A 13,983-nucleotide genomic window follows, 5' to 3' on the forward strand; every position below is an offset into this window, starting at 1 on the left:
ATAGTCGCACAGATTTTCCTGTAGGGGCTGGCTTCAATCTGTGATTATCAGATCTCAGCCTCCTGAAGAGCTAGGATTACAGGTATCAGTCCCCAGCACCAGGCTCTCATGATTCTTTTTTTTTTTTTGTCAGTCGTGGGGCTTGAACTCTGGGCCTGGGCGCTGTCCCTCAGCTCTTCAGCTCAAGGCGAGCGCTCTACCACTTGAGCTACAGCGCCACTTCCGGTTTTCTGGTGGTTTATTGCAGGTAGGAGTCTCACGGTCTCTCCTGCCCGGGCTGGCTTTGAACCGTGATCCTCAGATCTCAGCCTCCTGAGTAGCTAGGATTACAGGCGTGAGCCACCAGCCCGGCTCAGGCTCTCATGATTCTTAATGGTTACAGAATATCAATGTGGATTGAGGAAAAAAGAGTTCATGAGTTATACGTGTGGTGTTGGCAAAACAATTCACTTAATGCCACTGAATTTTACGCTTAAAATGCTTAAAACCTGAAATTTCATTGTGTATATTTTACCACATTTGGGGAGCGGGGCAGTCATGGGACTTGAACTCTGGGCACTGTCTCTCAGCTCTTCAGCTCAAGGCTAGCACTCTACCACTTGAGCCACAGCACCACTTCTGGTTTTCTGGTGGTTAATTGGATATGAGTCTCACGGACTTTTCTGCTGAGGCTGGCTTTGAACTGTGATCCTCAGAGCTCAGCCTTCTGAGTAGCTAGGATTACAGGTGTGAGCCACTGGGCACCCAGCCTTTACCATTTTTTAAAAGAGAGAGAGAAAAAAAAACTATGTTTGAAATCTTTAAAATAAAATGCACAAAAAAATATGTAACTGTCAAAAAATGGTCATGACATAAATACTCAAAATAGAAGAACATTCAAATAACCCTGTGTTCCCAAAGGCTTTAAAAAAAATGGTAATCCCAAAAGCACAAAGCAAAATAATTGTTTTGTGTTTATGTCATTAGAAACTAAAAAACAAAACAAAGCTGGGAACCCATGGTTCATGCCTCCTGTAATCCTAGCTACTCAGGATGCTGAGATCTGAACATCAAGGTTTGAAGTCAGCCTGGTCTGGAAAGTCCATGAGACTCATATCTTCAAAGTGAGCGCGCGCGCACATACACACACACACACACACAAATTGTAGCTGTGGCTCAAGTGGAAGAGCATTAGCTTTGGGTACAAAGAGACTCAGGGACAGCACCCTGAGTTCAAGCCCCAAGATCAGGGGAAAAAAAAAAAGACATTGGTGTGGAAGACTAGAAATTAACCCACACAGAAACCCTTGCATAGTGGTGCCTGAAGGACATGTACAAGAAATTAACAACAGAACTAGAGACTCTGCAAGTGTTTGTCACCCTGAGCAGGTTCAAGGAGAGCCAGCTATCACCACTACAGATATTAAGGACAATGACAACATTTGATGAATCTCAACATTGATATTAAAAAAAAAACACTAAGCCGGGTGCCAGTGGCTCACGCCTATAATCCTAGCTACTCAGGATCACAGTTCAAAGCCAGCCTGGGCAGGAAAGTCCATGAGACTCTAATCTCCAATTAAGCACCAGAAAACTGGAAGTGGCGCTGTGGCTCAAGTGGTAGAGTGCTCACCTTGAGCTGAAGAGCTGAGGGACAGTGCCCAGGCCCAGAGTTCAAGCCCCACAACCAAGCAACAACAACAACAAAAACTAAGTGAAGCATTATATACATTATAGTTCTATTTCTATAAGTCTAAATATGCTCAAAACTAAAAAGTGCTTAGCAATGTAAAGCATTAAAGAAAATAAAGAGACTGATAAATATGTAGTTCCAGAATATGCTTAATTCTAGGAAAACATAAAGCTTACCAGAGATGGGACACAGGGCACTTCAAAGATATTGGAGCTGTTCTAGTTTTTACTCTGAATGGTAGCTATGTAGGTGCTTGCCTTACTAATCAAGAAATTGTACCCATAAACTTTTATTATCTGTTAAGTATAAATATTTCAGAATAAAAACTGATCGAAATAAAAAATCTGCAAAGTTAACAGTGATTCTTTTTAGCTTGAATCTCTCTCTCTTTCCCTCCTTCTCTCTTTTTTTCTTTTTCTTTCTTTTTTCTTTTTGGTCCGGTCATGGGGCCTGAACTCTGGACCTGGGCACTGTCCTTCAACTCTTCAGCTCAAGGCTAGTGCTCTACCACTTGAGCCACAGCACCACTTCCGGCCTTTTTTTTTTCCTGCTTATGTGGTGCTGAGGCATCGAACTCAGGGCCTCATGCATGCAAGGCAAGCGCTCTACCACTGAGCCACCTTCCCAGCCCCTCTTTTTTTCTTTTTCTTCTTTTTTTTTTGTCCATTGTGGAGCTTGAACTCTGGGCCTGGACCCTGTCCCTCAGCTCTTCAGCTCAAGGCAAGAGCTCTAGCATTTGAGCCACAGCACCACATCCAGTTTTCTGGTGGTTAATTGGAGATCTGCGTCTCATGCCCTGGCTGGCTTTGAACTGTGATCCTCAGATCTCAGCCTCTTGAGTAGCTAGGATTACAGGCATGAGCCACTGTTGCTTGGCTTCTCCCTCTTTTTTTTTTTTTTGTCAGTAAGCTCTTTGGCTCAAGGCTAGCACTCTCTACCACTTGAGCCACCTCTCAGCCCCTCTCCCTCTTATTCTGTATCTTTAATTTTGCAAATTTGCTATACTGAGTCTATTATATTTTAACAGAAACTGTTAAAATGTTAAATAAATATTCAATTAAATCATCCCAGAATACCTATACAAGACAAATCAGAACCCTTTGGGATCATTTGTTGTCCCAAGATTTGATACCAACAAAAATTCCCCTTCCAGATGGGTGGGTGACAATGTTATCAGACATTTTGTATTCATATACTGTTGTAGAATGGGAACTTCCTTGTACAACCACTTAAAGCTAAAAGTCTGGTTATTTATACATGTGTTCATAAAAAATGGAGGCAGTATGTGTTCAAACTTAGGTCCAGCAAGACCAACAAGAAGGAATGAGCACTGAGATTCATTCACACCTGGCCCTGGTGGGTCCTGGATCCTATAGACACATTGTTCCTTTCAACTCCCAGGCAAGAGCTATGTGATTTGCATTCCCTAGAATCCTCGAGGGGTGAAGCCCATATCTCCCTCATCAGTCTAGGAGATTCTACTGCAAGGCAAGATTCATATTGCTTCCTTTCTCTATTTAAGTGGTTTCCATTATTTTTTACCACCACCACCCTCCATTATTATTTCTTTATGAGACCAAAGGTTTATTTTGTTTTGTATGTGTGTGCTGGTCGTAGTGCTTGATCTAAAGAGTTGGACACTGTCTCTGAGTTCCTTTTGCTCAAGGCTTTTAAGTTTCTTTTGCTCTACCACTAATCTACAGCTCAACTTCCTGCTGTTTTGGTGTTTAATTGCAGATAAGAGTCTCTCAGACTTTCCTCCCAGACTGACTTCAAATCTGGATCCTCAGATCTCAGCCTCCTGAATAGCTAGGATTACATGCATGAGCCACCAGAGCCTGGATTATTTTTTATTTTTGTTTATTTTTATGCTGGTTCTGGAGCTTGAATCAGGGCCTGGGTGCTATCCCTGAATTTTTTGTGCCCAAGGTTAGCAGGCTACCACTTGGGCAACAGCTCTCCTTCTGGCTTTTTGCTCATTATCATTAATTTATAACTAATCTTTTTGTTGTTGTTGGTGGTGGTGGTGGTGGTGGTGGAGGTTGTGGGGCTTGAACTCAGGGCCTGGGCACTGTCCCTCAGCTCTTCAGCTCAAGGCTAGTACTCTACCACTTGAACCACAACGCTACTTCTGGCTTTTTCTGTTTATGTAGTGCTGAGGAATCAAACCCAGAGCCTCATGCATGCAAGGCAAGCACTCTACCACTGAGCCACCTTTCCAGCCCCATTTATAACTAATCTTTGTACCACGATGTATTTTCTTTTTCCTTTTAAGTTTCTTGAAGATCCTTCTTGAAAGTGTCTATCTTGAGTTCAGTGGTGTTGGCTGATAGTGTTAGGCTAATGTGATGGTTATGGTGTGACTGTGGAGTAAAGCAGAAGGTAGTTCTAGGCATCTGGGTGACTGGCTGACTAATTTCAAGCATCTTGTCACCTCTGGCCTCCTGCTCTGCAGGAGATAAAAAGAGAGATCAGAGGGAAGTGGGATCTCACAGGCTTTCTGAGTCAGCCAGTGAGTTTGAAGACCAGGGGAACTTCAAAAGCAGAGTCCACTTCAGGGAGGCTGGGGCCAGCTGAGTCAGCCTGGCTGTGGCTGTGAGAGCTAGGCCTGGAATGTCTGCAGTGCCTTGGGGGGAGGTGATGGGAGTGAGTCACGGGAAGGGGAGGGGGGGAATGCTGGAAGAACCAGCAAACCCTGAAAGTTCTTCAGTGGCTCCAGTTCTCATTCCCGGGCCAAGACTAAGAATACAAGAAGAGCTTGGAAGTGGGAGACTGGGTTCTTGGATCAAAGTACCACTTATCACCCTTCCTTTCCTATCTTACTCCAGGACTCCCAAACCAAATGCACACCCTCCATGACTGGGGCCTATTAAGGTTGTCTCCTATCTATCTCATCCTGTGTCTTCTCTGACCCCACACATCCTGGAAATTTTCCTGCTGCAGAACAGATCAAGGTGGGAGAGCTCTGCTCCATCCTGAGCTTTACCCTCCCTGACTTACCCTCAAATCACACAGGACTCCAGGCACCTTAGAGCATTGTGCCTGTTGGTGTGGCTAAGAAGACTGGGTTGTTCGGTAGATTTATTGAACTATTTTGGTCAAGTCCACCAAGCTGGGCTGGAGTAGCTCAGTGGTAGAAAGCATGTTTAGCATTCAGGAGGTTTGATCTCCAAAACCACACACCACACATGTGCGTGCATACTCATTCACCCACACATGTCCAACAAGCCCTTCTAATCACCAGTAAACTATACTATAAACCTCCCAAGGTCATCTTTTCCCCTTTCCTGCCTCCCAGCATACCCTGTGGGTCTTGCGGGCACTGCTTGGGAGTTAGACTTCTCTGATCTCTGGGCCTCTCCACATCACACTGCAATGTGGCTCCTGGGAAATGTGGAGCTTGTAGACTTGAGCAGCAGCTCTGGTAACCCTCCCTGACTACCATTCCCCTCCCAGGGGCCAGGCCACATCCTCTCTTGCCTGTTCCAGGTTAGGGCAAGAGACCCACTTCATGATCAAAGAGAGATGTGGTCAGGGAGGTGGTTGCAGAGGGGATTGGAATGGGGACTTCAGGCACCATTGGCCTTCAAAGCTGCCTACCCCAAGTGCAGAAGACCAAATGGGCCTCTCCACTACTGGAACCTACTATAGAACCCTCCTCTTCCTCCTCCTCCCTCTTCACTTCTTTTTTCCTGTCTCCCTGCTTTCTTTTTCTCTTTTTTTTTCTTCTTCTTTTTTTGGTTGGTTGGTTGTGGGGCTTGAATTCTGGGCCTGGTGCTATCCCTGAGCACTTCAGCTCAAGGCTAGTGCTCTACCACTTGAGCCACAATACCACTTCCAGTTTTCTGGTGGTTAATTGGAGATAAGAGTCTCATGGACTTTCCTGCCCTGGCTGGTTTTGAACGGTGATCCTCAGATCTCAACCTCCTGAGCAGCTAGGATTACAGGTGTGAGCCACCAACGCCCGGCTTCCTTACTTTCTTATACTTATTGACAATAAAAGTCTTCATGTTTGTTAGGCAGGTCCTCTACCACCTGAATCAGTTCCCTAATCTTGACTTTTGCTGAGGTTTTTTTTGTTTGTTTTTTGGTTGTGGTTCTTGAACTCTGGGCCTGGGCACTGTCCCTGAGCTCTTAAGCTCAAGGTGAGCACTCTACCCCTTAAGCTACAGTGCCATCTGGTTTTCTGGTGGTTAATTGGAGATGAGTCTCACAGATTTTTCTGCCTGTGGCTGTCTCTGAAAAATCTTAGTCTCCTAAATAGTTAGGAAGAAGTGGTGCTATGGCTCAAGTGGTAGAGCGCTCTTCTTGAGCTGAAGAGCTGAGAGACAATGCCCAGGCCCAGAGTTCAGGTCCCATGACCAACAAAAAAAAATTGCAAATCTAAATAGTTAGGATTACAGGTGTCAGCCACCAGCACTCAGCTTTTGCTTTTTGAGATTATGTCTTGCTTTCCACCTAGGCATGCTCTTGAGCCAGGATCCTCCTAATTCAGGCTTTCTGTCATTGCAGGGATGACAGAAGCGTGATGCCTCGTCCTGCTTCTCTTCGTAGAGATCGAGTCTTATGGACCTTTCTGCCTCGGCTAGCCTGGCACCCTGATTCTTCCATTCTCAATCTCGCAAGTATCTTGGGATGACAGGCATGTACCACTACAGCCGCTATGAATTCAGGAGCCTCATGAACTTTTCTGTTCTGATTGTTTTCTAAATGCAATCCTGTCATTCTCAACATCCTAAATAACTAGGATTATAGATCTAAGGCATTGGTGGTTGGCTTTGTTTTTTTAGAGGGAGGGAGAGTGAGTATCACTAATAGCTTAAGCTGAACTAGAACTTGCTATGGAGCCCAGGTTGGCCTTGAATTCACAATCCTCCTACTTCAGAATCCCAAGTGCTGGGATTAAAGATATGCACCACCAGAAGCTTCTTTTTTTTTTTTTGACTCTGATTTGGAAGGAGACTTGGGGTGGGGGGGTCCCAGGAAAATTGTTCACTTTCTTGGCTACCCTCTGCCTTCAAGCAGGAACAACCAGGTTTGGATACAAACCCTCCAAAGTCCACTATCTATGTTGCTTAGCAGAAAACAGCTCTGCAGCCCCTGGATATGGAATCCAGGGTGATGTCCAATTTCTGCTCAGTGGCAGCTGGGAGATTGGAGTGTGGAGCACTCACCTGGGGAGAGGATTTTCTCCAAGGTGAACAATGAGTGAGTAGGCAGCTTAGGTTCCTAGGATGCAGAAATAAGCAGCCTTCCTTGTGCAGGGCCTCTCAACCCACATAAGCACTTAACTTCACCTTGGATCTGCTCCCAGGCCCGTGAGCTCACCTGGGAAGCAAAGTGGCCTTGATTAGCTGATAAGGCAGAGCATGAGCTTGGCCATTTATGATTCCAAGGATCAGGGTGAGTGGAGAAGCCCAGAAGGAAGCCTCGGGAGTCTGCCAAAATTATAGCCTGTACCCTGCCCATCTACACTGACAGCCTTTGTGGGCGGAGTCATGTCCTAAGTACTTGGACAGAGACAGGGAGAGATCCAAGGGGCACACCCTTCCACCCAGGAAGCCTCACTGTACTGAGAAGACACGGCACCGCTCAGCCCTTGGTGTGACAAGCAGTGTGATATCAGGGCGCCCACGCTGATGAAGACAGGTGACAGACTCTAGGGAGTAGGCATTTGAGGAGGCGGCACATGTCCCATGTTTTGCAGAGAGACGCAGGTACTGGACCTTCCTGGAAGAAGGGACACTCTTTGCTTCCCTGTTCTGTTGTGGCCCTAAGCAGGTAGTGTGCATTCTCAGCTGACCTAAGCCATCATTAGGAAACCTCTCCATTCTCTGGCTTGCTGGGACAGTCTCCTGCTTAGCACTGCCACAGTGACCAAACCATGGGAGCACTCTGCAGAGACGGGGTTCAGATGACTTAGGGATGCTCCTCTTCTCCCAAAGTTAATTAACTGTTGCTTTATGGAAGGGGCCTCTGTCCCACCAGGCATTGCCACGTATCCATGAAGCTAACCCTTTACAACTGAGGCACTCTGACTAGAAGTAGGCAGACAATTATACCTAGAGAAGCAGAAAAGAGAAAAAGGGGGGACTTAGGGTACCCTGACAATGGGCAGGCCCCAGATAGCAGCTAAAGATATACAAATGTTAATCACCAATTAGCTCAGCGTAGGTAGACAGGGCAAACTTCATTATGTGTGAAATGGACTTAATGTGGCAGGAGCTGTGGGCTTAATTTCCTGAGATAAGATGCTTTTAGGCTAATCAGCAGGTCTATGAGGACTGGATATAAAGGAGCTAGGACAGACTTTCTTGAGGCAGGCTTCCAAGAGCTGGCAAGGAGGAGGAAGGAACCCCATCCTGCCCTTCAGGAAGTCAGAAAGCAAGTCTGGTAAGAGAAAGGCTGGGTCAGGGATGGTTGGGATGACCAGGGAGAGGGTGGAGGTGAATCTTAGCAGCCTGAGATGCTCAACTCTGGCATCTCTTCTGTGGAAGGTGGTTCTGAAGGTTCTTTAGTTGCAACCACATGACTCTCAGTCTAGTTATGGTCTGCAGAGTTTGGTGGAAGGTTCCTTATTGATCTTCATCTTTATTGAAGACTGAAATAGATCAAGCCCCCAAAAGAAAAATACAGGTCAGACTTTAGGAAGAACTCTCCTGAGTTAAGTCTGAGAAGGGGAAGAATAGGATGGTTCTGTTTTTCTTTCTTGCTTTCTGTGTGTGTGTGTGTGTGTGTGTGTGTGTGTTTAATTTTTGGTAGTTGTGGAGCTTTTTCACTGAGGACTAGTACTCTATCGCTTTGAGCCACAACACATGTCTGGTTTTATGTGGTTAATTGAAGAGTCTACAGGCTCCTGCCTGTGCTGGCTTTGAACCTTGATCTTCAGATCTCAGCTTCCTTAGTAGATAGGATTATAGGCATGAGCTACTAGTGCTTGGCTTTTTTTCTCTTTTCTTCCTTCTTTTTTTTTTTGGGGGGGGGTCCGGTCGTGGGCCTGAACTCTGGGCCTGGGCGCTGTCCCTCAGCTCTTCAGCTCAAGGCCAGTGCTCTACCATTTGAGCCACAGCCCCACTTCTGGCTTTTTTTTTTTCTTTTTGCTTATGTGGTATTGAGGAATCAAACCCAGGGCCTCATGCATGCAAGGCAAGAACTCTACCACTGAGCCACCTTCCCAGCCCTCTCTTTTCTTCCTTCTATTTATTTCCTTTCTTTTCTTTTTCTTTTTTTGAGGTAGGGTATTTCATAGCCCAGGCTGGCCTCAAATTCACCATCCTCAAGCCTCACCCTCCTAAGTGCTGAGATTACAGGTATAAATCTGCATGTCCAGCTTCTGCACGTAGTTCTCATGTAGGGAAAGAGGGTTACAATAATTTAGCTTACAGCCCAATAAAAAGGAAGGAGGCTGGCTGCTACAAATTGGATCCAGAGAAGGGGAGTATCCAGCATAGACCTTTACTGATTTATTCTTCCTAGATATCTCCCTCATCACCAACCTCCCAACCTACTCAGAATCCACTTAAAATGAAACAAGGAATAAGACAAGTTCCTCTCTTGGTCAGGCTTATGTCCCTTATAGTGAGCATACCTGTCCCAGCCTCCTAGAATCCATCCTTCCCCAGCTACCAGCACCGGCTCAGGCCCCAGCATTGCACAGCCTCCCGGCTGCCCTTGGCACAGTGCGGCCCCTCATTCTGGTCTCTTTTTCTCTCAGGTCAGGAAATAAGCCGTGGAAGATGGTGGCTGCAAAGACCTGCTCGCTGCTGCTGGTGCTTCTGTTCCTGGCCGTGGGGCTGGGAGAAGAGAAAGAGGCTCAGTCCAGGTAAGGATACAGGAAGGCAGGGGGCTGGGGATGAGTTGGTTCACTGGGGGTGAGAGGGAGTGATGAACCCTAGACTAGACTAAGAGTAAATTAGAGATAGGCACTGGTGGCACAAAATAAAAAAAGAAAAAAGAAAATAAGAGCCGGGTGCCAGTGGCTCACACCTGTAATCCTAACTACTCAGGAGGCTGAGATCTGAGGATCACGGTTCAAAGCTAGCCTGAGCAGAAAAGTCCGTGAGACTCTCATCTCCAATAAAAACCACTAGGAAACCAGAAGTGGCGCTGTGGCTCAAGCAGTAGAGTGCTGGCCTTGAGCTGAAGAGCTGAGGGACAGCATCCAAGCCCAGAGTTCAAGCCCCACGACTGACCAAAATAAATAAATAAATAAGTAAAATAAGAAAAAAGAAGTTGGGAAGAGAAGCCAGTTAGCTACTGAACAGTGAGAGAGAATTTCTTTTTCTTTCTTTCCTTCTTTCTTGTCCTTCCTCCCTCCCTCCCTTCCTCTCTCTCTCTCTTTCTTTCTTTTTGGTACCAGTCATGGGGCTTGAACTCAGGGCCTGGGCACTGTCCCCGAGCTTTTTTGCTCAAGACCAGTGCTCTACCACTTTGTGTTACAGTGTCACATCTGGTTTTCTGGTGGTTAATTGAAGTTGAGTCTCACAGACTTTCCTGCCTAGGCTAGCTTAGAACTGTGATCCTTGGATCTCAGCCTCCTCTGTTGCTAGGATTACAAGCATGAACCACCAGTACCTAGCTGAGAATCAAGAGTATTTCTAAGGTGCTATTGTTTCAGTAGTGGAGACTAGTTAGATCTGTGAACAAACTTCTCAGTGGCTGAGAACCTAAGGAAGATCTCCCTTTCTAGTGGAAGTTCAAACTGTTTTCTTTTTCTTTTCTTTCTTTCTTTTTTTGTCTGTAGTGGGGCTTGAACTATGGGCCTGGGCGCTGTCCCTGGGCTCTTCAGCTCAAGGCACACGCTCTACCCCTTGAGCCACAGCGCCACTTCCGGTTTTCGAGTGGTTTATTGGAGATAAGAGTCTCACTGACTTTCCTGCCCGGGCTGGTTTTGAACTGCGATCCTCAGATCTCAGCCTCCTGAGTAGTTAGGATTATAGGTGTGAGCCACTGGCGCCTGGCGTTCAAACCGTTTTCTATTGTATGCCCCTCCTGGGCACTAGACATGGGGATTCATAGGACTGGTGATCTATGAACATCTGCTGTCAGGGAGCACACAGACCAGTCAGTCCTAAGTACTATGAGCAAATCAGATATAGTGGTTGAAGACAGCAGCTCTTTTAGGGTGTCCAGGAACCCAGAGATGCTTGTCTCAGTAAAGCTGGATCTTCTCAGATTCAAGGACAGTCCCATTTGGCAATGTAAAATTATAAGTGTGCAGGATAGCTGTCAGTAACCCATGGAGAGACAGCATTATGTGACCATTTAGAACCTATACTCACCACTGGGAGTTGGTGGCTTATACCCTTAATCCTAGCTACTTGGGAGGCTGAAATAGGAAGATAACATTTCAAAGCCATCCCAGATAGAAAAATCTAGGAGATACTCATTTCCAATTAACTAGCAAAAAACCAGAGCTCGGAGGTATGGGTGATAACTAGCCTTGAGGGAAAAGGCCAAGTTCAAACCCTAGTACACACAAGCACAAGGAAAATAGGACCCACCTCTCAGGGAAGTTGTGAGGATGTTAGGCTTATAGGATTGTCAGAGTCATAGTAAATGCTCAGTTATTATTAGTATTTTTATTATTGAGATGGTCTAGCTATGTAGTGCAGGCTGGTCTTGAACTCATGATCTTCCTGCCTCAGCTTCTATGTATCAGGATTATAGGGGTGTACCTCCACATTTGGCTGAGTTCACGATTATTATTTCTTTTTTTTTTTTTGGCTAGTCCTGGGGCTTGAACTCAGGGCCTGGATATTGTCCCTGAGCTTCTTTGGCTCAAGCCTAGCACTCTACCACTTAAACAGCACCATTTCTGGCTCTGTTTATTTGGTACTGAGGAATGGAACCCAGGGCTTCATGCATGCTAGGCAAGCATTCTACCACTAAGCCACATTCCCAGCCCTCTATTATTATTGTCTCTATTGAATGTGAATCCAAGAGCTGAATCAGGAAAGGCCAGGAAAAGGGGGAGAAAGCAAGGCACTATGGTGATGCCATCTTTTAGGATGAACACTTTATGGCTTTGTGCAGAATCCAGAATCACTCCCAGGCACAGAGACATATACACACATAGATGTGGAAAGTGGCCTCTTGAGCTGAGGATGAAGTCCCAGGGGGGATCAGTGGAGTGACAGGTTGTCTGTGGAAATGATCCTGAGAACCTGCTGGCTCACTTTCAGATGTGTGTCTTCCATTAGTGATAATCACTTCCACAGCACTGTCATTTCCCCCTTCTCTGTCCCTCTTTCTGCCATTCTTGTGTCTATCACCCCTCAGATCTCATGCTAAGTATGGTGGCCCCCGAGGTCCAAGGTATGCAGAAGGAACTTTCATCAGTGACTACAGTATCGCCATGGACAAGATCCGCCAGCAGGACTTTGTGAACTGGCTGCTGGCCCAGAAGGGGAGGAAGAACGAGTGAGTGATTTCATGTAGTCCCTCCCATCACGTATAGCCATCTCTCCTCCATTCAGGCCAGTTCACCAAATGTGATCACAAGGGCCAGGTGTGTGCAACTCCAGTGGCACCTCTTACTAAAAAACAAGGAGTTGGACATTAGTAGGTGTGGCCAGGACTGACTGGGGCAGCAACCTAGTCTGGGGGTGTGATGAGGACTAGTCTCCTCTCCTTTGCTACTAGGGAGAAGACCAGGAAATTGAGTCCAGAGGGAGATCCTTAGAGGGCTGGGGATGAAGGCAGGAAGTGTCGGGCTGCTTCGTGTGACTGTTTGGAAACAATCTATCCTCATTCTCATGTGCTGCCCTTGCTGTTTGGACAGCCTGGTATATAGTTGACAGCCTGAGCAGTTGTCCCAGCAGTGGAAGGGTTAGTGGAGAAAGAGATTCCATCGTTCCTGGGGTGTAGGTACTGGAAAGTTCAAGTGTCCCTAGGGGGAGCAGTGTCTCCCCCACCACTCTCAAGTCTTCCTCTTACCAGCTGGAAACACAACATCACCCAGAGGGAGGCCCGAGCCCTGGAGCTAGCCAGGCAACCTCAGAGGGATGAGGAGGCCACCAGGGAGCTGCAGAGGTGAGTCCCCACAGGGAAAGGCAGGGGCAGAGTGTCCAGCTCCCCTTCCAGATTGCAAGGAAGGGCAGCTGCCTAACATGACACATCCTTTTCTTCTTACAATTCAGAATGGGGTCTCCATGAACAAACTCCTGGAGTACCCGCCAGGCTGCAGGGAGGGTATGGGGAAGGGTCTCAAAGTTCCCATGCCTTAGTGCACAAGTGGATCTATTGAGTAAGGGAGGCGTGAGGAAGAAGAGACCTCAGAATCAAGGCTGTGTGGGAATCAGGATTCTCCAAGGCCAGCCCTCTAATATCAGCTTCCCCTCTCTAAGGAAGGGAGGGATGTGTGGCATAGATTGTTCCAACCGGCAAATATCCCCCAAGTTCCCTCTAGGGTCTTTGGAATTTATTCTAGGAAACTTTTAAAGATGGGTGGGTAGCCTCACAGCAGAATGCTGTCTGTTTTTTGTTGTTGTTGTTTGTTTTTGTTTTTTTTTTTTGGGGGGGGGGCCGGTTGTGAGGCCTGAACTCTGGGCCTGGGCGCTGTCCCTCAGCTCTTCAGCTCAAGGCTAGCACTCTACCACTTGAGCCACAGCGCCACTTCAGGCTTTTTTCTTTTTGCTTATGTGGTGCTGAGGAATCGAACCCAGGGCCTCAGGAATGCAAGGCAAGCACTCTACCACTGAGCCACCTTCCCAGCCCCGCTGTCTGGTTTTTGACTGTACTAAAGTGTCAGATCTAGGTGGGACAAGCCAAAAACCAGATTTTCATCTGCGGGCCCAGATAACAGAGGCAGCTCTGCTGGCTTCTTTCCCCATCCACTGGCCCCTTGGTGTCTAAGCACTAGCTGTATTTGCTCTCTTTAAGTGAATCCCAGGCTGAAACAGGCCTCTTCCCTCTCTCTCCTTTTCAGCTCCCTGCCCAAGGACTCCAGTGATGAAGATCTGATGAAGAAGCTACTGATTCAAGAACTGCTGGCCTGGATGGTGGACCAAACAGAACTCTGTGGCCTCAGGTAAGGGAATATGGTGGCTTGGGCATGTTGAACAGGAGGTAGAAGCTTCAGCTCTGGATCACATACTGTATGTGTTTGTTTGTGTGTGTGTGTGTGTGTATGTGTGTGTGAGAGAGAGAGAGACAGACAGACAGAGACAGAGAGACAGAGAGGAATGTGACAACACCCACAGAGAAAGAGATATGAGAAAATCTGCATAGGAAGGTAGGAAACTATGAATTATTCTGAATTTTTATTATTAAAAAAGCCATTTGGGGCCAGTCCAAGTAGCACATGCATG

The 13,983-nt window shown here is 46.7% G+C and overlaps 1 protein-coding gene across 1 annotated transcript; it reads left to right on the forward strand.

Annotated features, from left to right (window-relative positions):
* The first annotated feature begins 9,408 nt into the window (after positions 1-9,408).
* Positions 9,409-13,707, forward strand: Gip (gastric inhibitory polypeptide). Its single transcript, XM_013037828.1, has 4 exons — positions 9,409-9,494; positions 11,954-12,094; positions 12,614-12,706; positions 13,602-13,707. Exons 1-4 carry the CDS (start codon positions 9,409-9,411, stop codon positions 13,705-13,707), a joined length of 426 nt encoding a protein of 141 aa, XP_012893282.1.
* The last annotated feature ends 276 nt before the right edge of the window (positions 13,708-13,983 follow it).

Source organism: Dipodomys ordii, unplaced genomic scaffold (assembly GCF_000151885.1).
Source record: "Dipodomys ordii isolate 6190 unplaced genomic scaffold, Dord_2.0 Scaffold7, whole genome shotgun sequence".
Taxonomy (NCBI): Eukaryota; Metazoa; Chordata; class Mammalia; order Rodentia; family Heteromyidae; genus Dipodomys; species Dipodomys ordii.